This window comes from Lagenorhynchus albirostris, chromosome 9 (genome assembly GCF_949774975.1).
Source record: "Lagenorhynchus albirostris chromosome 9, mLagAlb1.1, whole genome shotgun sequence".
In the NCBI taxonomy this organism is placed as follows: domain Eukaryota; kingdom Metazoa; phylum Chordata; class Mammalia; order Artiodactyla; family Delphinidae; genus Lagenorhynchus; species Lagenorhynchus albirostris.
In genome coordinates this window covers 42,827,568-42,852,979 of record NC_083103.1, presented here as the reverse complement: position 1 = coordinate 42,852,979, position 25,412 = coordinate 42,827,568, and the positions used below count along the sequence as shown (strand labels likewise).

General features: G+C 44.5%; 1 protein-coding gene across 6 annotated transcripts in view; it reads left to right on the top strand.

The window, feature by feature from the left end:
- The first annotated feature begins 747 nt into the window (after positions 1-747).
- Positions 748-25,412, top strand: part of TEAD1 (TEA domain transcription factor 1) — a 260,521-nt gene continuing 235,856 nt past the window's right edge. The window contains exons 1-2 of one of the 6 annotated variants that reach the window (XM_060159634.1): positions 1,396-1,862; positions 22,732-22,861. In XM_060159634.1, coding sequence (XP_060015617.1) covers positions 22,811-22,861 — 51 coding nt within the window. In that variant the 5' untranslated portion in view covers positions 1,396-1,862; positions 22,732-22,810. Of the gene's footprint in view, positions 1,128-1,395; positions 1,863-10,960; positions 10,979-22,731; positions 22,862-25,412 lie in introns of those variants that run through there. The other 5 variants (XM_060159636.1, XM_060159635.1, XM_060159637.1 and 2 more) reach the window with 5 other exon arrangements.

Below are 25,412 nucleotides of genomic sequence, written 5' to 3'. Positions count from 1 at the left end.
CGTGTTAGCAGGGCAGCATTATTACGAACTCCGCAATTATCCTTTCTTTGCTATGCTGAAGGTTTCCCTTTCCAACAGTAGGGCTGACTTCGACTTGAACGAGAGCCCTGAACTTTTATAAACTGAAAAAGAGGGGAAGACTTGGCAGGCTGGGAATCCGGCCCCGGGAAGGCGTCCACCGCGCTTGTGAACAACTACGTGAATTTCCAGAAGAGAAACTTCTCTTCCCCACACTTGCAGACTTCCTCCGAGACCAGGAGCGCTCCAAGCGGCCGCCCGAGCTTCCGCGTCTCGGGACAGGGAAACTGAGGCAGGGCAGGAGCGGCGCGCGCATCTCCGGCCTCGGCGCCCGCCCCAAGGAAGGAACCCAGGATTCCAGAGTTCTTCGCGCTGCGTAGGCTCCTCCGAGGCGCCCTCCCCCCGGTCCGCCCCGCCCAGCTAGGGACAAAGCCCGGAGCCCGCGCCGGGAAGGGGCAGGGCGGCTCCCGCGCGCTCCCCGCTCCCCCGTGGGCGCGAGACTCCGCCCCGCCGCCCCTCCTGAGGGAGCCCGCGCGCGCCCCAACGGCTAGGCTGCCGAGCCAGGCCCGCCCCGAATCCCCATGACGTCACCGGCGGCGGCAGGCCCCGCCCCCGGCCCCGGGCGGCAGGCCGCATGACGTCACCGAGGCCCCACCCCTCCGGAGCGAGTTCGGTCCTGGCGTTCATTTCATTCCTGTCCTCATTCCGAACATTCTTAGCATCGCTCGCGCCGTGCCGCGCCGCCCGAGCCGAGCCGAGCCTCTGCAGCCGCCGCCGCGGCCCCGCCGCCCGCCGCGGGCGCCCACCAAGCACTTTGCAGACTCGCTTCCCCCCTGCGGGCCAGTCCGCGCGGCGGGGCCCGGGCTCGGGGCGGCCGCGTCCGGGGACAGGCCATGCAGTGAAGCCCCCCCACCCCGTCCACCTTTGCCCGGAGCCGCGGGCAGCAGCCCAGTACGTCCAGCCGGCCCCGGGGCAAGAGCGGTGCTAGGTGGTGGGGGGGGGTGGCCCAGCCCGGGGACCGGGAGCCGGGCTCCGAGCTGAAGGCGGGGGAAGCGGCGCCGAAGTTTGCCTCGGACTCGCCGGGCGCTGCGGCAGCTCCCTTCGCCGAGGTAAGTTGGCGCGCGGGGCTGATGCTGGGTGCGGGGGGCGCGCGGGGCGCCGGGGGCTGGGGGCCCGTGGCGTACGGCACGGGCCGCTCTCTCTCTCCGGACTCTGCTTTGTGTGCGGCGGGCGGGTGGGCACGCGGAGGGCCGGGGCCGGGCCCCTGCGCCCGCCTCCCCGCGCCCCTTCAAGGTGAGCGGCCGGGCGCCGCCGCGGGAGTTGCCGGGACGCCAAGTTGGGCCGCGCGCTGCGGAGCCCGCGCGGCAACAGGCGGCCCTGGAGGCGCCAGGCCGGCCGCGCCCCCCGCGCCCCCCTCTCGCGCCCGTCTGCCTGCCAGCGCGCACACGCACACACCCTCGGGCAGTTTCCACGTTTTTCTCGGGGAAGTCAGAAGTTAGAGCGAGCGCGGGCTGGGAGAGCCGCCGGCGCCTCCAGGGAGCCCGAAGCCGGCCCGATCCCCCCACCGCGCCTCCCCAGCCGCCCCAGGCGCCTGGGCCCCCCGAGGCCGGCCTGGGGGCTGCGCCGACTTGTGCTGCTGGCGGGGTTTCGCTCCTTCTCAAAGATGAAAGGAGGCACGGTCGTCTTTGCCGCTTCTCCAGGACTGTTGCTGCCGCCGCCGCTGCTTCATTGCACATTCAAGTGGAAAATTTTCAGGAGTCAGCAGAAACATTGTGTCCAAAAAAGACTGAGTCGCAGTTACCACCAAACCCTGGAGGAGACTCTCCCTGGAAAACTTCCCTTCGGTAGGAAATACTGGGGGATTCGTTTGTTTATTGGAAGAGAAATGATCCCCAGGAGGGGAGAAAATCAGGGTGCATTTCTGCTCTTTGTTCGTAGCAGCAACATGTTTTGTTCTAAAGTCCAGAGGCCCGCTTTAAAGAAAGTACAACTTCTATGAGTTTCCTTTTTTCTTTTTCTTTTAATGTGTTTTTATTTTTTTTTAAACCGAAGCAACATTTTAAATGAGTTGGAAACAGTGGAGGGGTTCACACCTCCCTTCTTTTTCTCCCACGAAAATAAATAAAATCCAGATCATAATTTTCTTCGCTTTTTAATTGTCTTTTTAAAGATTTATTTAAAGTTGAATGTCACTGTATAAAAATATTTATGAAACAATGAAATACCAGCCACCAGCATTTCTCAGGAGGCTTGTTAGCTTCTTAGAAGCAAGTGGCTGCCTGTGATTTGCAGAAATGAAAATTGACCTCAGTAAGCACTGGAAACTTAGAGACAGATGATGTTCCAGGAGCGGGTAATGTAAAAAGGCCGTGTTTTAAAAACAGTGCTTTGGAGGAAGCCCAGGTCCTGGCACAGAAAGGTCTGCAAAACCTATCAGATTTCAAAATATTATAGTTTAAAAAATATATGTATTAAAAATGCTACAGATATTGCAAATGAGTAGAACACTGTCAGTTCTGGACAACCACGTGTTTCTTCCTCCCTACCCTTTGCCTTGATTGTTTCTGGAAGTTTAGGTGGTCTGATGCTTGGGGTGTGCTGGGTGCCTGCAGGTAGTTACCTGAATAGACAGATCCCTTCAGGAAGAAGTGATCCCGCTGCGTTGTCCGAGCAGGGAGTGAGCTCTGTTCTCTAAAGCTTGCAGTGAATTTTGGCTGGTGTTTTATGCATGGGGGCTTGTCTGCCAGGGTACTGTGAGGTGGTTTGGGGAACAGACCTCAGGCTGTGCCAAGTGCTTCATCCTTTCACTATTGGATTTGTGCCTTTCTGTAAATAGCAGGATCTTTGAGCCCCAAGTACATCTGAATGCTTGTAAGGGCCAGACTTAGATCCAACTTTGGTAAGAATCTTTCCTTTTTAGATGGAAATAGTAGAATCAATTACAAAGTGACTCAGGAAAGACAAATGGATTAGTTGAACCTTTGTCAACAGTGAGGTTTTGAATTGTTGATTGTTTTTTAGGGGAAAGGCTTATTTTTCTAATCTCACTATTCCCATAAATGGTCACAGATATTTTTGTTTAGTATTTCTTTCTATGTGCAGTCCTGTGTTGGACTCTCAGGTTTCAGGTTTTAAACAGAGTTTACAATTCTTTTATTTGTTGTTGATGTAAAAGAATGAGCTGATAAGCTGCATCCATTACTGGTTCTTGCCGATGGTATAAAAATGCCCACGTAGACCATTTTATTTTTACGTTAATGATTAAGTATTATTTGATTTGCAGTTTTAGGAGAATATCAGCTACCTTTCCTTCCTCCCTTCCTTCCTTCTCTCTTTCTCTCTTTTCTTTCTCTCTCTCTGTCTCTCTCTCTCTCTCTTTTTACAAGTTTGAAATAAAACCAGTGTGACACTTTGCCTTGACAGTAAGAGTAAAAAACTATTAAAGGAAAGAATTTTTGTGTAGATTTCTCCTCTGTGTGATGTTTTATAAAGTAACAAATAGAACTCCATCCAGGAAACATGCCTGAGAGATTATTGGGGGATTTTTTTCTTCTTCTTTTCCCAAAACATAAACCAGGACTCACCATGGCATATACTTAATGAAATTTAATTTAAAGAAGGAGGACACGCTAACTTAGTTTGAGCCAGACTGAACTGAATTTCTCACCAAGAGGTGCTTCCTGGCATTGTGGTGCTGTGTGTGCCTAGGCCCCAGCAGCAAATCAATTATATATAAGGGCTGCTGGTGGTAGGGGGTTGGGGGGCAGCCTGGGGAAAGTCAGCTTCCTCCTTTCTTCTTCTCTGCCCCTCCCCCTCTTTTGCTTTATATAGAAAGAATTCTATATTCACATACTCAACTTTGGGCACTGGTACCCCCACTTTTTTTTTGGAAAAAGGACAAGTCATAAGGAAAAAAATATTCGGGTTTTTTGCTGCTTGAGTTTCAGTCATTTATGAACAATTTTGAATTTTGCTGGCTCTGACAATACAGGACAGCAAGTATAAGAGGGTATTTCTTAATGCGAAATTTTGGTGGAATATACTTGTATTGATATGGGGATCTAGATCATATTTGTTGTCACATTTTCAGTAGAAAAATGTGACAGTTCGACAGTTTGAGAATGTAGATCCCAAATGTTAGATAGGCCTTTGGAGGAATGAGCTGTGCCGTTAACAATATTTTAAGGTTTCTTGCTTCTGAAATGGATTGACCTGTCATACATGGCGGTGGGACAAGAGTTTGTGCATCTGTGGGGTTACTTGTCTCTCTAATCTCTTGTGTTATTATGTGTTAATTGTGAGCATAATTATACTGCTTGCAAATGATAATTGTAGTGTCTTATCACTCCAAAGGTTGGTGCAAATAACTGTGTGTATGATCCCATGTATGTAAAATGACCGTGCTCACATACAGACAGTAGGTAGATAACACTTTTAAGCTTGTATTTTAGGCATTTTATCTTGTTTCCAATAAAGAGACTGCGAAAGGAGAGAAAAATATTGTGGATTGAAAGCTGTGCTTAGAAGTTGGATCTGTTTAGTGATAAAACTTTTTGGTTTTTTTCCAAAGACTGAAGAATACTGGCCCGAGCAAGTGTCCAGCTTTCTCTGTAGAATTGCAAGGAAATCAGAGCCCACCTTTTTGTTGATAAATGCGGGCATTACAGCTTCCTCTTTCGAGTTCAGAGACTGGAACTGCAGAGTGCTAATGGCCTACTTCTGAACTCGGCAAGAAAAGTATATTGTAAGCTTTGACAGACTCAGGCTGTGCTGCTGGGCTATTGGGGACTGACCGATGACTGGAGTAATCTCTTACAGCTGCGTGGCGCTTTTTCTTATTTTATCTGTAGAAGCCACAGATTACACTGTGGTGTTTAAGTTAGATCCCAAGTCAGGTTTGAACAGTATCAGTGATATATTTTATTTTCTTGTTCACGAAGGTGATAAAATCAAGTAATTCAGGTCCATCCTAAGCACTTAATGTTTCAGTATTTAGTATTTTTGACAAATACTAATTTCGACCCCCTTGTATCGCAATTACTGAATACTTCTGAAATCAGGGAAGTTTGGGGCCTTTCCTCTTCTGGGGTAGTTTGTGGAATGCTAGAATATTTGGATCTAAATACTTGGAGTGTTTTTTTCTAAAATTTTTATTTATTTTTTGGCTGTGTTGGGTTTTTGTTGCTGCTCGCGGGCTTTCCCTAGTTGCGGGGAGCAGGGCTACTCTCCGTTGCGGTGCGCGGGCTTCTCATTGCAGTGGCTTCTCTTGTTGTGGAGCACGGGCTCCAGGTGCGCGGGCTCAGTAGTTGCCGCACGTGGGCTCAGTAGTTGCGGCTCATTGGCTCTAGAGCGCAGGCTCAGTAGTTTTGGCACACGGGCTTAGTTGCTCCACGGCATGTGGGATCTTCCTGGACGAGGGCTTGAACCCGTGTCCCCTGCATTGTCCCGTGGATTCTTAACCTCTGTGCCACCAGAGAAGCCCATTTGTAGTGTTTCTGCATGGATTTTTATAATTTGTTTCAAAGCTGTGGGCAGTTGAGAGTTTTCAATGTGTAAGATTGTCATCATAAGCTTCCTCGACACTCTCCCTTGTTTGAACTCAGAGTGGAAATCCAACCATTTCTTCAGATACATTCGGGCTTTGTAGTGGTGCAGCATAAGAGAATTTTGAAATGTGTATTTATTTTAGTCAAAGCAAATGGGTTTTCAGGAGTGTTTCTTACTGGGTGGGTCGCTTTCAGCTCTTAAGTTCTCCTTTTGTCCACTGGCTTTTTGCATGGTTGGGAGGATTCTCTGAAAATACTTTCCATAGTCTGGGAGTCCTGCCTGGCTAACTGTGAAACCACTGGTCTCTCTTCTGATTGGATAAGGGGTGGGGGGAGTTCCTAAGAGGCCGTCTTTTCTACTTTTGTGGCAGGCCCAGGGAGGAAGGCTCTATCCTGGCTGTATTTTGCCGCTAACCCCCCAGTATTAACTATCCTGATGCAATGCTTCCTGCCCTTTTCACGTTAGTTTTTAAGGCTGTGTCCTAGGATTTCATTAATGGTTTTAGTATGAGGAGCAGAGCCCAGCATTGGAAAAGGGGTTTAAAAGAAAAAGCCAGTTTATTGATGAACAAGTTAAGCACCACCATTGTCTCCATTGGGAAGTTCTGGTTGCTTTGAGGCATCTGACAGGTTTAGATGTACGTGTAAAGTGACTGAAACATTATTGGCGGGGGTAGATACAACAATGGCGAGTGCTGTTGTTTTTACATATAAACTGAAAAACTGCTGCTAATGGTGGGAAATGTTAATTATGTGAGAACATATTGAACTTATATTCTCTGGCATGAACTTTTAAAAGAAATGCATGAACTGTGCTGCTTTTTTATAAGCACAGCTTTCTAATTATCATAATTCAGTTCAGCTCTGCTCTTGGATGGAGTTCAAGTGCAATCTCAATTTAACTTGAAAGGAGGTTTTTTTTTTTTATTTTAACTGAGAATGTTTAAGAAAATTTGAAAAGTTCATCCAAGAATGTTGTCTGCTTAGGTGTGGTTAATTGGGGGGATGAAATGAGTGGCTTTCTGTAATAGTTAATTAGATCTGAATATTAGGATAGAGGCTTTTTTTTTTTTGCTTTGTACTGTATCCAAACCTGCATCTTGTGCTTTTTTTCATAACCAGATGCTATGTGTTGTTGAGTTCTCTTTGAAAACCAGTGTCTTTTCCCTGATAGTAAACTAAATAGATATTCTGTTACCATCAATGATATAATCTCTGCAAAGATAGGAACCTGTTTTGAGAGGGTAGAAAGAAAGAAATGCAGAAATCTTATGAATTCATTTGCCAAAAATCACTGTTAATCTTTTATACCACCCAAGACTTTAGAATGTGATATCCTTATGTGGTCATACTTAATGGCATTTTGTAAAGGGAGTCATCTTTGACAGCATTCATTCCAGTGTCCTTTACATTTTCTGTGACCTTAGTGTCTTTTCAAAAAAAAAGAAAAAGTTAGTGAAGCCCAGGTGCCAAATCCTCTGTGGAATCAGTTTTAATTGGAAGAAAGAACATCTTCAGCTGGACCTTCCGACTTTCGTCCAGTCTGACTTCTGCTAAAATGCAGACTTCTGCCCGAGGAAACCAAATGACTTCATTTGCTCTGGCACTTGAGAGTCCGAATTCACTTCCCTGGTGGTGAAATAAAAGGAGCCAAGTGTTTTAAATAGCCACTCCCCGAGGCCCGCCTGCCCGAGTGTTTTGAGAAAAGCGCATTGTCTGCTTGCAGCTCTAGCTGGGAGCTGGCCTGGCTCGCCCTCCCCCCAACCAGACAGCTCCGTTTCTGAAGTTGACATCTGGTTTTCTCTCTGTTCACCTGATGTATACCACACACGTGCACACATGCGGCGTGCACGCATGTGTCCTGCAGGTAACACAGGTCTTTGACATTGAATGTGTGTATGTTTCAAGTTACTCCTGGGATAGGGGGAGGCTCACAGCTAATAGCACAAAATAAAATGTAAACATAGTAGCCACCCCACATGCCGCTGCTGCTGGGTTTCTGTCCAATGGTGCTTTCTGGGTAGGCGTGCCTATTGTTGTGGCAGCAACAGGCGGCAGAAGTTGGGGCACCATATGGCGGATGTGGGCCTCAGATAAGCTGTCTGGTAATTTAGCTCATCAATAGCATTTTGATATGCTTCATTTTCAGATCACCCATCACTGTGGCTGGGGCTATCTTGGGGGCTGATTCCGAAACCATTGAAACCTCTGGGAGCCGATGCTTCCTTTGGTGGAATCTCTTTCAGCCCTTTCTCCTTTTCATTTCAAAGCTTTTGGGAGACAATGGTGGTTGGTAAGAGTTAGAAAGAGCTATATCAGCTGAGGGAACCTTCAACCCCGTCTTGAAATCTGGAATGCTTAGAAGACCTCATCAGGTATTTCCATTGACAGAAAAGCAGAAAACAAGCTATTTAATAGCGTTTCATACTGGCAGAGCCAAGAAATTCCCATAATTCAAAATTTGCTTTTGTTCTAAATACTGGGAGGATAAGACCAATATGGTTCTTATTTTGACAAAATGTTTCTAGTTTTGTTATGCATTAAAAATACCTCCATAATTTTTTTCCACCTTTCATCAAGTGCAAAAATGATTAATATCTATGTAACTGAAAATCAGAGGAAGTATTATCTGTGATTCGGAGGCAAAAAGCAGCTTCCTTTATGACTAGGAATTCTTAGAGAGGGAAATGCTCCTAGAACATCTCTACTCAGATGTTCAGTGAAGCTGAAGCAAAACTAAAATCTCTGCCACTGGTGAATCGACTGGGGGACTCCTGCCTTGAGTTGCTGGGGCCATTTCAGGGATTCTGCACATAGTAGGTGGATTAGTGGAAATTTCATCATGTGCATGCCCAGGTGCTTATCAGCCATATGAGTCTCATTCAGCAAACATTTGTGTCCCTGATGTGTGCCAGGCACTGGGGAAGCCAGGGTAAGACTGTCTGTCCCTTTCCCCACCCAGCCTCTCTGCACATTCTCAGTCTCCTTTCCAGGCCTCCCGCCTTTTGAATTTGGGGTTTCTAATTCTTGCTACACAGATCTGTTTACATGGCTAATGCAGGATGGTTCTGACGCAAACCCAGGGCAGCCTCTTTGCACGCCTGTCCTAGAGAGTCTCTGCCTCACCAGTGATTCCCGCCTGAGCGTGTGCATCACAGCCTCCATGGAGCTTTCCACAGACTGGGCATCAGCCCTGGAGCCTTAGGGCTGGGATAGGTGTAGTGTTTCTGTATTTCTAAGAGACCCCAGAGTGGTGTCCACCTGTGATTGGGAATTATTACTCTAGGTATTCTAACTTTTATCCTCAGATGGAATCAGGCTAAATTTGCCTCCTAACTCTAGATTTTTCCTGTATCTGTGAGGTGATGTACCTAGGAGCATATACTGACTGTTTATGGAATTCACTAAGATCTTTTTGGTTGGTTTTAAAGATATGGCTACACAAAAATGCGCAGGAGAAGCAACACAATGAGCAGAACCGCCTTCTCCGTGCTCAGCACACATCTGTTATCCCTTGGGAAGGTAGCAGTTGTTTCCAGATGTGATTATAGAGGTGAGCCTCAGGCTCCCTGGCAAGGAGTTTGAGGACTAATTCTTGCCTGGCTGTTTGCAGAGGTAGTTTTCATTTTTGAGTAGTGGGGATGTTCATAGAGGGTCTCACGTGGTACACCTTGATATTGCAGAGTGAGGGCATAGGAAGGGTGATCGTGACAACATCCCAGAGATGAGCATGGTTTTGCTGCTGATAAACCTGCTCGGCTTTTTATTCTTTCCTTTCTTCTCTCTTCCTTCCACCTTAGGCACTTTGAAATCTAGGGGCTCCCAGTTTTGCCTAGAACTGTTACATTGAAACATTTTCAGGGGTTACTGTGTGCCAGGGATTTGGTGATCAGCCAAGGGTGGTCAATGAATGGCCATCAGTAAAACACCCCTGCAGAGTTTCCAATTTAGCAAGGGAAACAGGCATGTGAAGAGATTAAAGAGATCATCACAATCCAGTGGGGAAGCTGTGTTTTTCATATTTCATGAGTTCCAAGGTGCAGTTTTCTTCCCCCATATTTGAACATTTCGAAATTAGGATGTGTCCTGCAATCATGGCTGGCCAGGTGGTGGTCATGACCCATGATGTGGTTGCGTACACTCATCACAGCCTGCAGAACAAATGCAGTGGAGAGGAAGAAAATTCCAGCGTCAGTCGCTAAGCATTCCTAAGAATGTATTTGATGTCGCCAGTGCTCTCATTGACACAGAGTGCAGTACTGTGTGGAAAAGCATGGATGTTGATCTCTCTGAGAAGTTGTTTTAGTATATCTTACCCACTTTTGTTTGCTTATATAGTTTCCTTTTTATATCTGCATAAGATTGACATATGATAAAGTTTCAATATTTATAAAATACAGTTTCTAAGTGATAAGGCTGTGCTCTGGCAACGTGTTTTGCAACAGTATTTCTTAGAAATAAAGTCATACTGCATTTAACAATCACTGGTGTCTTAGAGTTGATGAAATGTTGATGAAATATGTTTGCATCTCTTTCCAGAAGGATCTGGGAGATTATACATCATTGATGGGTTGCTTTGAGGGAGTGGATTGGGAAGGGGAGGGGCTTTCATTTTTACACATTTGTAGTTTTCAGGAACATACATTTTCTTAGGTAATATCAGAATAAAGGGGGGAAAAATCCACTGGGGTGAGTGCTCATGATATATCCAAAGAGTTGTGTTTCCCAGTGGTGGAGACTAAAGAAACCTTTGTAGAGGAAGTGATGTTGGAATTGGGCCTTGAAGGGAAAGCGTTTTTTTTTTAAAATTTTTTTGGCCAGATGCCGTTTTGGGATTAGAGTGGGACTAAGTTGTTAAATAAACAAACAAACATCTCCCCCACCCACTAAATACTCTCCAGAGTAATGAACTCAACCCTAAAATACTAAAGAAGAAGTTTCATCGCCAGTCGTGAGCCAGTATAGATCTAAAACTTGGCTATGAACAGTTAATGAAAGAAGCAAAAGGGAGGGAGGGGTCTGGTTGTGGGGAGCTGGAAGCTTCCTGATTCTGGTTTGGAAAAAGGCAGGATAATAACATAGGTTTAAAAGCACAGGTTTGGAGTCGGACACACCTCAGTGCGACTCTTGGTGCAGCCACACTTGTTCTGTACCCTTGGACAAATTACTTCCTCTCTGAGCTCTGAGCCTCCGTGTCCCCATCTGTACATTTTAATAGAATGCCTCCTGTGTGCCCGGCACATAATACATGCTCAGCAAACAGCAGCTTCATGTGCTGTCTTGTACACCAGGTCTCCCTGGAGTTCCTGCCAGGTCAGCCTGGACGTTGACTCCCGAAGAACACCCGAGGCTGAAGCAGTTGCTAAGAAGAGCCAGACTTATGGTCTCGGGCGAATGATTGAAATCCAGGAGAGGTGAGGCATCCCATAAAGTCCTAGACCATTTATCTCTTTGAACCACACTTCCCCGATTCATAAAGTAGAGGAAATCCATCAGTAAATACGCAATATCTGAGGTCATTCCTTGCCAAATGGTAATACCAGTTAAATGGGAGTGCTTCCAAAGATGGGTAGCATGGTGCACCTATATCCACTCGAAAGGAAATGTCTTCCTTAGGTTCTTGCTTGGAAGCCACTCTCCCAACTTTGGGATTGGGTTCTGAAAGTTCTTTTCCAAGGTGTTTGTATGGAACTCATCTTTTCATAGAGAAGCTATGCTCAAGGCCCTGGACCTGTTGGTAAAGCCATTATTGAGGAATCCCTGCTGGAGTTCTGAGGGCATCAACTCTGGGTGTGAGAGAACAAGAGGCAGAGAGGAACCTCCCCATACCTTTGCTGGCCTAATCGCACCTCTTAACCTGTTTAGAGGCAGACTGCTTAACTTCTCTGTGCCCTCAGTTTCCTCATCTGGAAAATGGGCTGGTGTGTTAACCACCTTGAAGGGCTGTGATAATATGTAGATAAGAGCTAGCTCAGTAGGCTAGAGCTGCAGGTGTGACTGCTGTTAAGACTTATCCTATTCCTCCAAGTACTCCAAGCTCTGGAGTTAAATCTCTGCCCCTCTCATCAGATTCCTTTCTCTGGGCCTTAAATATAATTCAAATAATAATTCACACTCATGTGTGAATGGCAGACCATTCCCTCTGCCAGTATATTTGCATATTTTAAGAGAATGTTTGTTAGTCCCAGGTGAGTGTCTAAGTTGGGTTAGTGCTGAGGTACTTCCTGGGCAGATGAGCTGAATCCTTTCTGGATGCTGGTGGGTAGAAACCTGTGTTTTCAAAGCCAGAGGCCCTAGGCTGGTCATGCTCCGCTTGACACCCAGGTACAATTCAGGGTGTGTCCATGTCCCCGTGTTTTCAGAGCGGGGCCACTCCCAGTGACTGGTTTGAGCAGTTAAGACTGCTTTGTGTGAGCCTAGGCTGAGGACCACCTGCATTTTTGCTCATGTCTTCTTAACCGGGGTATATAGAACTGTGTGTTAATCTGGTTTCCTAGTTTAAATTAAAAATTGAGGTTAAAAATTGTTAAGAGAGATGAGTAGACTAGTTGGGAAATAAAGGCTTTTAGAGGCAGGCAGACTGATAGTTGAAGAGGGGAGAAAGGTAGATTAAAAAAATGGTTTACAACCTGTGAATCTACTAAAAGTCACTGAATTATACTTTTAAAAGGGTATGTGAATTATATCTCATAGAAAAAGATGAAGCACGGTACTCCCAGCACTCCTCACACGGTGGTACATTTGTTTTGCTGGTCAAGTGATTTAAGATTGATATTCAGAGCAATGACCTAATAATAAGGGTTTACATCTCTGCTAGTTTACTGGTTTTAGTGCGGAGCCTAAAGGTATCCATTAGAAGTATCTACAGTGGAAGGTGTTTTTACTTAAGAAAGAATAACTTCAGTAATGTGGGATGACTTGCTCCTTAATGATAAACGTTGACTATGTTAACCGCCCGTATGGCTTACACTTTAAACAGCCTGTGAACTAAATCATAAAAGATAAATAAACTAGGAGATCACGAGGGAGGGAGACCTGGAAGGCACGTGAGGCCACAAGTTAAGTATCGAATCTGATTTAAGTTGATTTAAGATGGGGAAAAGTTGAACCCAGCATAGGTTAATTTATACCTCGAGTTTCAGGTTCTACTCTGCCCATTTTCTTCTTTTTTCTTTTTGTAAAACATCGCTATTGGAGTATAATTGCTTCACAATGGTATGTTAGTTTCTGCTGTATAACAAAGTGAATCAGCTGTACATATACATATATCCCCATATGTCCTCCCTCTGGCGTCTCCCTCCCCCCTGCCCATTTTTTTCTTAATTTTAACTTTTAATTTATTGCTGGGTCCTCCTACCAGCACTGTCTTCCTCATAATAACTGTTTGTGGTAGTTTTTATCCACTTGTATTTCTAAAGGATTGTTCTCTACCATTCCTTGTGGCTGTGTAACTTCTGGCCTGGTGCAGTCCTGGTTTGGGCTGCTTGTGGCGCAGCCCTTAATCGCGCCCTCTTTTACTGTCAAAATGTCCCAGTTTGGAAGATAAGTGATATGGTCATCCTACGAATAGGAACTGTTGAGGAAACTGGCTGACTCTTTAATTAAGCAGAATGGAGAGAAAAACCTCAAGCAGGGGACTTTTGAGGTACCCTGATATTGAGCTCATAACAGTGTTATTCTTGCAGCATCCCAGGCTGTTTCTGAGCTTCAATAGAGGGGAGTTTCAGAGAACAACTTTTCCTATAAACCTGCGCTAGTTTCAACCAAATTGTTTCAAACCCTCTGCTATCCTGTGGATCAATTCATAACGAATTAAAAAAAGTGTCTCATCATTCATGGGAATGATTCAGCACTGGTTCATTTCCTTTCGGACTTGCAAAGTTCAATTTAGAAGTTTTTCCCAGTGGAATTCTGAAAGCTTTGTACTGTGTGAAATATGGGGATTTCAGATTACAGATTTTAAAACCTGTAGTTTTGGCTCTCTTGACATTCTTAGTTTCAAACTTGCTTATCTTTGTTGTTTGGGAGACTGTAATGATGTCCTATGATGTGCCGAAACACATTGGACCCGGACCCAGTATCCACAGGGGATTGGTTCCAGGACCTCTGCAGATACCCAAATCCTCGGATGCTCAAGTCCCTTATGTAAAACGGTGTAGTATTTGTATGTAACTTACATACATCCTCCAGTATACTTTAAATTATCTGTATAGATTACTTATAATACCTAATACAATGTAAATGCCACGTGAATAGTTGTAAATACGGTGTAAATACTAAATGTAAATAGTTACCAGCTTGTGGCATATTCACGTTTTGGTTTTTTTGAATTTCCTGGAAAATTTTTTTTTTCTCAGATAGTTTCGATTCGAGGTTAGTTGAATGTGGATTTGGAACCTGTGGATACAGAGGGAAAATGGAGTGGAATCTTAGAAATTTAAGAAATTTTAGTACTTTGCCTAAAACCAAAAATAATTGTAATGACACTGCTCAATTCCAGGTGGTTCTCTTAACAACACTATTCATTTAGTTATTTTATCATGTGCTCTAGGCAGTAACTTGGGCAGGTGTTCAGTTTGAAAGAATGGCTTCTGGCCTTTGCTGTTGAGAATTGGGAGAACTATTTCCTTGTTGGGGTGGTTCACTGGGAGAAGGCATTTGAGGGTCTTCCCAGGGCTGGGGTCTTGGTCCCTCCACTTCCAGCTGTGTGGGTTGGATAGCCCTTGGTCTTGGCTCTCCCTGTGACCTTGGGCAAGTCACTTGAAAATCTTTGCTTTCCCTTTCTGGTAAGATGATCCAGCCTGCTTTTGAGCCTAGCTTTAGATTAAAGAGATAAAATGTGAGAGCCTTAGGCCAAAAGGTCCTGGAGCAGTGTTGTTATCTGAGTCATCCTGTCCACAACCCCACACTCCCTTCCCTTTTATGGAGGAGGAGCAGTACTGCTGAGTCTATTCCATACCTCTTCTCTCAGTTGTGCTAATTCCCAGGCCACCCTGGGAGAATTTGGATAAGAAAGGAAGGCTGACAGGCCAGGTTCTGTCTTAATCCCATTCTTCAGCATTACCTTAATTTAAACCTGAGAGCTTTATTTGTGGTTGAAGAAAGTGAATCTCAGAGAGGTTTAATAACCTGCCCAAGGTCACACAGCCAGTGCAATGGGGACCAAAATTTGAAGCCAGTTCCTAGATCTGTGTGACTTCACGGCTGCCAGGCTGAAAAAGACTGCCTATTAAGTCACCTGTGGCATTTGAATGGTGTTTAGATTGTGACATTGAAACAAAGGTAGACTTCCCCTCTTTTGGTGTATTTGTGCAGAAAAGGCAGACTACTTAATACTTTATTTTGTTTTGTGTTCTTGGTGGCCCATTTTACTCTGTTTTCAAAACAAACCTGTGGCTAAGGTCCTAAGATGTTAGGTGTGACCCACTCAAGCCTTTCCTGCCCCACCCTAGTCATTCATCTTCTTGTGAGGGGGCAAGATTCACCTCCCCACTTTGGTGTCAGTCTTCAAAGACTGTGGGGACCCAGAACACCTCACCTCTCAGACTGGTTATATGAAAATGAGAGGCTATCTGGCGGCTGGGTTGATCTAAACTGCTCTATAGCTGTGTTGGGGGCTCTGGCAAGAAGCTGATCTGGTTTGGAAGCCTGGAACTGGACCTGCCAGTTTATCTGGTTTTCCTTTGGAATGTGCTCTTGTTGGCCTGCAGGCAGAGTAAGTTAGCCCCCTCTACCACCCGGAAGGCCTGGATATGGAAATGCCTTCATGTTGGGGGTAGGGTTTTTAGGTAGATGACCTTTGGGAGTACTTGGGAACTAGGGAGATGGGGTGAATTTCTCCCCTCCCCACCCAGGTGAACAGCTGGAAATATGTTTTAGGCAGTGATGTGTGATGGACAGTGGCAGGAGCAGAAGGGAAAAGGGAGTTAACTGCTTTCTTCAGAGCCCTTAATAATCAGGTCTCTGAAATAGACAGCAGGGACTTTGAAATGGGATTGCTAATGGGGTTGCTACCCATCTTTGATGTCATGGTTGGTTTTTAGTGGAAGGTTGTGGAATAGTTGATACTGTCTTACTCTTGTTCACCTAATTCTGCTGATTCTGGGCCAAAAGGGGCTGGGGCACTGATGGCCAGTTTCTAGGACTTGTGCTCCTGTCTTCCCCTCCTTCCCTGTACTGGTTTGCCCCCTTCTTAGAGTTGTCATATATTTCCCAGTGCCTTTTGGGTACCTCTGCTGTTGGCCATTTTGGTGTTGCCCTAACGTTGTGTAGATCTCTCTAGTGCTATATATATTAAGCAAATATAAAAGCATGGCTTTGAAGTCAGACCCAGGTTCCAGTCCCAGTTCTGCTTATTGGCTGAGACGTCTTGGGGAAAATTATTTAGTCTCTCTGGGCCTCTGTCTCCTTATCTGAAAAATGAAAATAAAAAGAATAAGTAAAATATGATGGAGTATGGCGAATGGCCCACAGTGAGCTTCTCCATTGGTTGCCCCAACCCATTCTGAAGTCTCCTGCTTCCTCTGTCCTCCAGTTCTCTGTCCAAGATCCTGAGGGTTTTGTCCTAACCAGAATGGACCAGTCTGACAGGAGCTCATTTATTTGCTTTTCCATCTTCCTCCTTTGGGTTTAGTTTTAAGCTTTTTTCCAGCTTCCCTTCTTGCTGGATTTCCTGCTCTGTTGTTTTTCTCTCTTCAGACAATTTCCCTTTTGCTTTCATATTTTCACACACACACAGACACACATATGTGCCGTCCACTTTTTTCACCCTTTCTCCTCTGCTTTTATCACTTTGAGATCTTAAAGAGACTGCCCCTTCAGTTTCCTGGGTTTCACCAAAAATCGTCATCAGCAAAGCACCACTTCTTGATTCTGCTGTTTTTCACATTGGAAAGCGTCGGATCTCTTGACTTAGGGAGTTACCGGCACTTCCGGTAACTATTTTGCAAAGACATAACTCATCCTGATTCTCATTACATTTTTGAATTTGTGGAATTACATACATTTCTTCCACTTACCTGTTTGACCTTGGGCAACCTCTTTATTTTGTTTGAACCCCAGTTTCTCACCTGTAAAATGGACCTAGTAGTGCCTTTCTCATGGGTTATAGTGAGGGTTAGCACGGTGCCTGGCAGAGTGTCTCATTAACGTTATCTGCTGATTATAATTACGGCTACTCTAAGTAGCCATGACTTAGAGTGCCAAGTATCTCTTCTCTCTTAGCATCTTTCTGTCTTTTTGAAGGAGGGGGACAGGAGCAGTGCCTTATTTTTATTTATTTTAGATTTTTAAAATTTTTATTATGAAAAGTTCAGTATAGTAGAGGGCAGTGAACGTCCCTGGACCATCATGACTTAGCAACAGTCATCACCCCGTGGCCATTCTTGTTTCTTCTAAATCCCGGGTTCCTTTTCCACTAGATTATTTTGAAACAATCCCAGATGCCATACCATTTTATCTGTAAAGGTTTAGTATGTATTTTAAAAATATAACTCTTTTTAAAAAACACCAACTGTAATATCATCACGCCAATATTTTAATAATAATTCCTTAATGTAAAATAGCTAGTGGCTCTTTAGTTTTCCTTGATTGTCTCATCACTGTTTTTCCATAGTTGGTTTCCATAGTTGTTTAAATTAGGGTCCAAACAAGATCAAAGGTTATCTTTGGTTGTTCTGTTTCTTAAAACTCTTTGAAGATCTCTTCCCTCCTTTATTCCCCCTCGCGGGTGATGTGTTTATAAAAGCCTGTTTCTCTTGTCGAGTTTCTCGCTCATTCTGGATTTTGCAGTTGCATTCTCTTAGTGCTGTTTATCATGCTCCACTATCCTCTGTATCTCCTATAAATTGGAATTTAGACCTAGAAGCTTGGTCTGTTTGAGGTTTAATGTTTTTTGTTTTTTAAGGCAGGAATATTCCATAACTAGCAATCCACCAGGAGGCACGTGATGTCCAGTTGTCTCTTTCTTTGTGTGTTAGCCACTGATTTATGATCTCTGCCTGTATCTGTTGTTTCATATGGGCTTCGTAAACTGGTCATATTCCAGTCTTCTCATTCTTACTTCATTTATTAGCCAAAATACTCATAGAAACTTTCTATCATCAATTGTTTGGTTAACCTGGCATATAGTTGTACAGAAAAGGCAGGTATGTGGTTTCTTTTGTTTGTTTGAATATTATTATGCAATCGTGGATTTAAAATTGTCGGATTTTTTTTTTTTTGGCGGTACGCGGGCCTCTCATTGCTGCGGCCTCTCCCGCTGCGGAGCACAGCCTCCGGACGCACAGGCTCAGCGGCCATGGCTCATGGGCCCAGCCGGCTCCGCGGCATGTGGGATCTTCCCAGACCGGGGCACGAACCCGTGTCCCCTGCATCGGCAGGCGGACTCCCAACCGCTGCGCTGCCAGGGAAGCCCTGTCCAATGTTTTTGACTCTGTGTAGTTTCCTCTTCCTATTGATGCTCAAATTGTACAATCTTTGGGCAGTGAGAATTTCTTTAGTTGGCTCCTGTGTCCTTTTGATGTGACCCTTATTGATAGCAGCTTCCTTGCTATCCTGTGTCTTTTGTATTCTTGGATTTAGAATGAACCATTTCCGCAGAGCTTGGTTTCTTTTAGTGGGAAATGCTATTTCAGAGCTACAACTTGGGTAGGGTCTCTGTCACACACCCCTCACCCCCTTCAGAAATGGATCCCACCTACCATGTCAACTTTTTGGTCCATGATAAAAACTTTCCTTGCACACTTGTCTCATGTTTGGCCCCTTTGGCTCTCATTCTGCCATTTCCACTCTTGTGCTTGTCATCATGTCCTTTTCTCCCCTACGAAAAAGGCCAAACTGAAGAATTCCCCCAGGACAGTTCATGGCTTGACTCTCATCTTGAAGGCCAAAGCTCACATTAATTTAGGCTTCACGGAAGACTTTAATCATTGCTTTCAGTCCTGTCTCCCTGATGGTTTGTTCTGTGCCTTGTTTAAATAACCAGAAGGTGAGAGATTCCTTATCTTATTACCGCTCTGAGCCATTCAGACTGCAAGCTATATTTTGATGATATTGTTGGGGTCAATTTACACACATGTGTTTGAATAAATACTGGTTGAATTAAGTTTTGTACCTTTCTCTCCTAAAGTGTTTAAAATAGAATATATTTAATCTCTCACTCATTTAAAGAGTTTATCACTAACACATTATTTTTATAAGCTAAAAAATTTTAAAGCTCTGGTTTTAGGCAGCTGTGTGCACTGGAGTCCTAGATGGAACACGGCTCTTCTGCTCTTGTGGGAATACAATAGTAAGCCTTTAAGTCTAAAATGAGTGTTTTTTGTTTAATGAGTCTCCTATTAGACTTATTTTTAGTAATTTCTGCCTTTGCTTTTTGGAGATTGTTTGATGCCCCTGTTGGTGCATCACAGAATATGCACTTAGGCCAAAAGAAAATCTTGTTTTAAATACATCTACAGTGGTCTCTCCTCAGAGGTTCCATTCAGGCCTGAAGTTTCAGTTTCAGTAATACTTTTTTGTTTTGTTGGTGAAACAAAGCCGTATGCGTTCACAGTCCAGCCAACACAGCCTCACAACAGAATGAGTGAGTAGTACTGAAATTATCACCATTCATGCCATCCCTGAGAAATTAACCAGCATCCTGTCCTGTGAAACTTTGTATACTCATTTAATATCCCTACCACACCCCTTCCCACCGCCCCCCCTTTTTTTTTAAAGGCAGCAAGCTTCGTTTAATGGTTCCTCTGTGTTAAGGAAAGTACAGTAGAGTAGGGGTTTATTCCCTTCCCCTTCCTCCAGGGGCACACCGAGAGGGTGAGGAGCCCTATAATTTACAGGCAGGCGTCTGTGCCCCGAGGTTAAACTCGTTTCACAACGGGAATTTTCTTTATGGTCCTGTGGCTCCCTAACACAGGGGAGGCAAGTGGTAAAAGCTACCAAAGAAAAGCTGGACTGGAGCCACTGACGTCATGTCAGTAAATCTGTTGGAGGAGCCCAGCTGGGCAGGGCCTGCCAGGCAGCCCTTGCACTTTGGCCTTGCCTGGTCAACTGGGCTTACTGCTTCTTCCATCTCCCATGGGCCCCCCTCCCCCTCCCCCTGCCATTTTTGTCTTCTTTTCCCCCTTTCCTCTGTGTGACTGGACTGGTGTTGAAACCTGTAAATGGTTTGAAAGCCACCCCTGAAACTGGTCCTGTTCTTAATGCCCCTAGGGGGAGGGGCAAGGAAAACCCAAGGATTGGTGGGCCAGGCAGGCTTGAAAACTTTTCACTAGTGGGCTTTCTTGATGATGAATGAATCTATGGGGCAGTTACGGGGAGCAGCTAGAGGTGCCAGCTTCTGACTCTACTTTTAGAGAGTTTTGCTTTTCAGGACTGATGTGCCTGTGTGTGCGTGTGTGTGGAGGGGGGAAAGAGAAGACTGGTCAGAGGATGGGTGGAAATACTGAGTTGCAGTCTTCCTGCAGAGGATGATTTAAGAGAGTGAGTTCCACCATAAGTCCTTTATTACCCATTACTCATTGGTCAGCTAACCCTGAACTCTTTCCCTGGTTTGCAACTGTAGCAGTTAAATTTAGAGCTACATGCTGCTTTCCATCTTGGGTATTTGGAGTCACAACCCCAGATGCGCCTGAATTAAAACATTGCTGTGCTAAATCTATTTTTACATCTAGGGGAATGATATCTAAAAATAAACCTCATCCCACCTGTTATTCACTTTTGGGAAGTTTGGATGCTATCAAGTCACAGCCCACAGATTAGGCTTTTGATCATGGCTTCAAATGTGGCGTCCACATTCTGCTTTTCCTGCCCTTGGTGTGATGTTTTCATTGTTTCATTAACCATTGTCCTCCTGTTTATTTTGCTGTGAATAGTCATTTGCAAATAAGAGTGAAGTCTAGGTTCAGATTGGTTTTCAAGTTCCTGAGTCTTAGGGTCAGAAACATATTAAAAGCAGTATCTTATCCATGAATCATTAGATGAGTCAGTTCCTGAAACCACTACAAGCCTCATAGTTCTTGGCTACAAGCAAAAGCAGGAAATCCAGGCTTCAATAACTTCCTTTCCCAGTCCTGGCTATAGTCGCATTGGTGGTTAGGTTCTGCTGCCTGCCTTTGTAAGTGGTAGAAAGATGTATGTCTGAGGAACAAAGACACTCAAGTCAATTTACTGAAACTGTTTATAATTTGTGGTCTTGCTCTGAATGTCAGGCTGCATTGGCATACCCTGCCCTGTGCAACTCAGCCAGGAAAGGCAGCTGGCTGGGTCTGCCGAGGTGCCCCCAGAAATGCACAGGAAATGTTTCAGGGAGCTTTAGTTAAGCGTCCAGTGAATCCTAAAACTTGAGGGCATGCAAGCAGACATTAGGGGCAGAAAGCTCTGGAGTCCATATGAATAGCTGAAGTATCAACTTCTTTTGTTTTGTTCGCCTAGTCGGGAGACAGAGAAGGGAGAGAGAGAAAGAAAGGGAAGGAGGGAGGGAGGGATGGAGGGAGGGAGAGAACACACCAGTGCCAGCCTGCCCCGAGCTCTGGCTCTCTTGCTCTTGCTTTTTCTTGCAGTTTACTTCCTTATGTACAGGGTCTTTTTTTTTTTTAATTCCTTTTGCAGTGTTTCAGGCCAGTCTTACTGACTTCAAAATCAATTTGATAACTCTTTTATTAAATATTGTAAAGAGTGAGGGAGAAACGTGAAATGCTGCCTCCCAAAGTCATGGGTCTCCACACCCTGTATGTATTTATTCTCTTTTATGAGCAGCCCCCCCTTGTCTGCCTTCATAAGTGGGGGCAGACTCAGGCTGGTGTCTCTCTGCTGCTTTATGGTTTGCTGGTGAGTTTATGAACTTTTTCCATCTTAAAAAAAATTAAAATTGAGTGTGATGCGTTTTCAGTTATTAACTCTAATGTTCTTCTCCGATGCTAATTGGTGTTGGCCAGCTGGAGGATTTGAGAAAGTGGGACTGAAACTAGACTTTTTTCCACTAGGTTTACATGGAGTCATTGGAAGTTCTGATAGGAGTCTAAAAATAGAGTGGGTAGACAAACCCTGTGAAAAAAGATGAGGAAAGAGAAGAGAAAAATGAACCTATGAGTGGTCACATATTGATGCTGTCTTTTAAATTGAGCTTGTTTCCAATTCATAGTTAGCGATAGCTCAGAAAGGTCAAATTCTATTTCAGCCTTTGTAAAGGATAAAGTAAAAGCAAATGCAAAAGTTTGCCTGCCTTCTTAATGAAGCCTGGCTGATTCAGAGCACAGCCAGGCTGGTGGGTGCCACTTTGTTCTTACTGGTCGTTTGTATTTGGGTAATTCTCTATTCAACTTCAGTCTGAGCTGAGAGGTTCTGATGAGTTTTTGAGAAAGGTGGACTCATCTTCATTTCAGAGGCTGGACTGAGAGTCATAATATCTGACTTTGGTTTTCCAGATTTCAGACTTGTCCAAAAAAACCGCTTAATCCTAGGTGAGTTTGTTAGGAAATCACTGAAAATATATTTCCCTTATTAATGTGTGAAGAGTAACTGTCTAAACTTGGAAGAGATTTTTTCTTATGTTGTAAGAGATACAAACCCAATTATTTTTATTTGTCCTGCATTGATCTGAGAGTTAATTTCTTTTTAAGGTAGCTTTCAGGCTGGGAGTGCAGATTGAATCTTGAATTGCTTACCCTCTCTGGACCAAGTTGTTCAGGCTCAGGGATTGATTCATTAATTAAAATCAATGTAAATGGATTTGTAAGCCTCCTGTAACAGATTATCTTATTAGCAACCACACAGAGCAGCCCATGATCTGGGAGGAATGTGTTTGTTGCTCTAGGTGAAGTAGACCCCCCACTGATGGACTCTTTGGGTCTACTTTATGAAAAACCCAGACGCTTTTGTAAGGAAGGAAGGAGCCTTGCTTAACCTTTACACCGAACAGATTCTTCCTATGGAAAATTATTTTTAGTATGCCTGCCCCAGAAGGCTTTAGTTCTGTGTATTTCTCTACCATGACTGTGTCTCTCCCCTATCTCTGTATTCATGATTCAAGGACATTTTTGTGTACTGCCGGGTTCTGCCTGTTTCCAGGCAAGATTCCTGCTGAGAACCCTCCTGTAAAGAGGAAAGGAGGAACCAGAAATAAATTCCTATTTGATAACAACAAAGTGCTTTTTTTCTCCGACCCAAGCAACCAACAGGCAAACTACAAAGAAGACATTTATCTGTTATTTGAGGATCTGGCTGTATAGCTGTGCTTCCTTGGAGTGATGATAAGAAGACAAGATGGTACCTTTGGAAACCTTGTGGCTTTAACAAAGGTCAGAGTTCATTAAGCTGTTGTCATTTATATTGTCATTTTTTGTAATTGTGCCAGACAGGTAGATATCCTCTACAGTTAGACCAACTTACCCACCTTCTCTCTGATGTTTGGATCAAAGGGGGCTGTCTGATCCAAGCTGAGTTGAACTCTCTCTCCTGAATCTTTTGGGATTGAGACAGCAATCCTAGTTGGTCTTTGATGCTCACCCTACAGTTCAGGGAAAAGCTAACTGGGGAGTAGATGTTTGACCCATGGGTACACAGAAGCATAGAATTAAAACTGATTTGCAGAGAGAAAACAGCAAAGCTGTTGTGCAGAGGAGGAGATGAGAGACCTTGGGAATAGTCTCATTTCCGGATGGTTTTCCATTTCCTGGTTTCCATTTCCCATGAGGGCTGGCTGCAGTTCCTGATTCGGGGTCATCTGATAGACCCCTTGGCCTTATAATGAACCCACGTTCCCCTACCCTTCTTTTTTTATTTTTCCTTAGGTTAGTGGGAGTGGGTTTCTGTTAATTGAAACCAAATGGTCTCTGGCCGACTAGTTTGCTGGGAAGTAAGCCCCGTGTGGTGTTCTGGAGAGGCCCTACTCAGTGTGATAGCACACAGCTTCTGCTTGGTCTGCAAGGCAGGGCTGCTGTCCTGGACCCAGTTCTCCAGTATGGATTCTGTCTGAGGGAGCTAAGCAGGTAGTAACAATAGGGTTACCCTCCTAACCTGTGTTTCAGACTGGAACATTTCCAGGCCTTATGTAGGCCTTTCTGCTGCCTGGTTTGCCATGTGGTTTAGGTTGTACAGTGGCTTGGTTCAAATGTGGCAGGTGAGGAATTTTTCCAGTCATACCCTGGGGCACTGAGGAGTTCTGGTGGCTGAGCACCTGGAAGGAGGCAGGCCAGGTGTGTCATTAGACCTGGGTGTCCTGCCTAGTGGCGCCACCCTTCACTTCCTCCCCTGCCGTCTCTGATCAGTGTGGAAAAGCATGTGCTCAGTGGCCTTTGGCAAATGCTTCCTGATGATAAATCCAGTGTGTATATGTGCACGTGTATCAAGCTTCCTCGGTCAGGGAACCTTCCAGGTTCATTTTATTAGCAAATGGATTAAATGGCAAACGCCTCTCTTGAGGAGACCTATAAGATGTGTGTGTGTGTGCCCCTGGGGATGGTGTCAGAAACAAAAGGCCTGCTTCATCTGCTGTTCCCCAGATTGGGGGGCATTGGGGGTGGCAGTATAAATGAGCAGGGAGGAAGATTTAGGTGAGACTTAACATTTAGAAATAGCAAAGTAGAAGTTGTTAAAGAGGATAGAATTTGTTTTGGAAAACCCTTACCATGTACATTAGGAGACATATGCAGTATTTGTTGGCATCTTTTACAGATTTGAAGCCATTTTTAGTTTAGGCTTGATATAACACGTTCTACCTGCGGGTTTTTTTTTTTTTTTTTTTTTTGCGGTACGCGGGCCTCTCACTGCTGTGGCCTCACCCCTTGCAGAGCACAGGCTCCGGACGCTCAGGCTCAGCGGCCATGGCTCACGGGCCCAGCCGCTCCGCGGCATGTGGGATCTTCCCGGGCCGGGGCACGAACCCGTGTCCCCCGCACTGGCAGGCGGACTCTCAACCACTGCGCCACCAGGGAAGCCCTGTTTGTTTTTTTTTTAACTGAGAAAGTTTGGAAATGTTTCCTCCTTTTTTTTTGATTGACATATAATTAAGGTATAATATTATATAAGAAAGTGATTCACAGTTTTTAAAGGTTATACTCCATCTATAGTTATTATAAAATATTGGCTGTATTCCCCATGTTGTGCAATATATCCTTGTAGCTTATTTTATACATAATAGTTTGTACCTCTTAATCCCCTACCCCTATACTGCCCCTGCCCCCTTCCCTCTCCCCACTGGTAACCACCAGTTTGCTCTCTATGTCTGTGAGTCTTTCTTTTCTGTTATAGTCATTAGTTTGTTGTATTTTTTAGATTTCACATATAAGTGAGATCATACAGTATTTGTCTTTCTCTGACTTATTTCACTTAGCGTAATGCCCTTCAAGTCCATCCATCTTGTTGCAAACGGCAAAATTTCATTCTTTTTTTTTTATGGCTGAGTAGTAGTATTCCATTGTATGTGTGTATACGCACACATACCACATCTTCTTTATCCACTCATCTGTCGATGGATACTTAGGTTGCTTCCATGTCTTGGCTATTGTAAATAGTGCTGTTATGAACATTGGGGTGCATGTATCTTTTCCAGTTAGTGTTTTTCGGTTGTATGCCCAGGAGTGGAATTGCTGGGTCATATGGTAGTTCTGTTTTTAGTATTTATGTTCTACCTGTTTTGTTCATAGTGTTTCGTTTGTATATTTAGAAAGTGGAAACCTGGAGAACTTTTTTTTTTCTTTAAATTGAGAAGGGATTGGAAAGGGGGACAACGTAGAAATTTGTTGGGACGTGGACATGAGGGGGTTCAGATTTAGACAAGCATGTTCCCAATGTCACATCTAGTAAAAACATCTAATGTTTACATGACGTTTTACAATTTACACAGTTCTT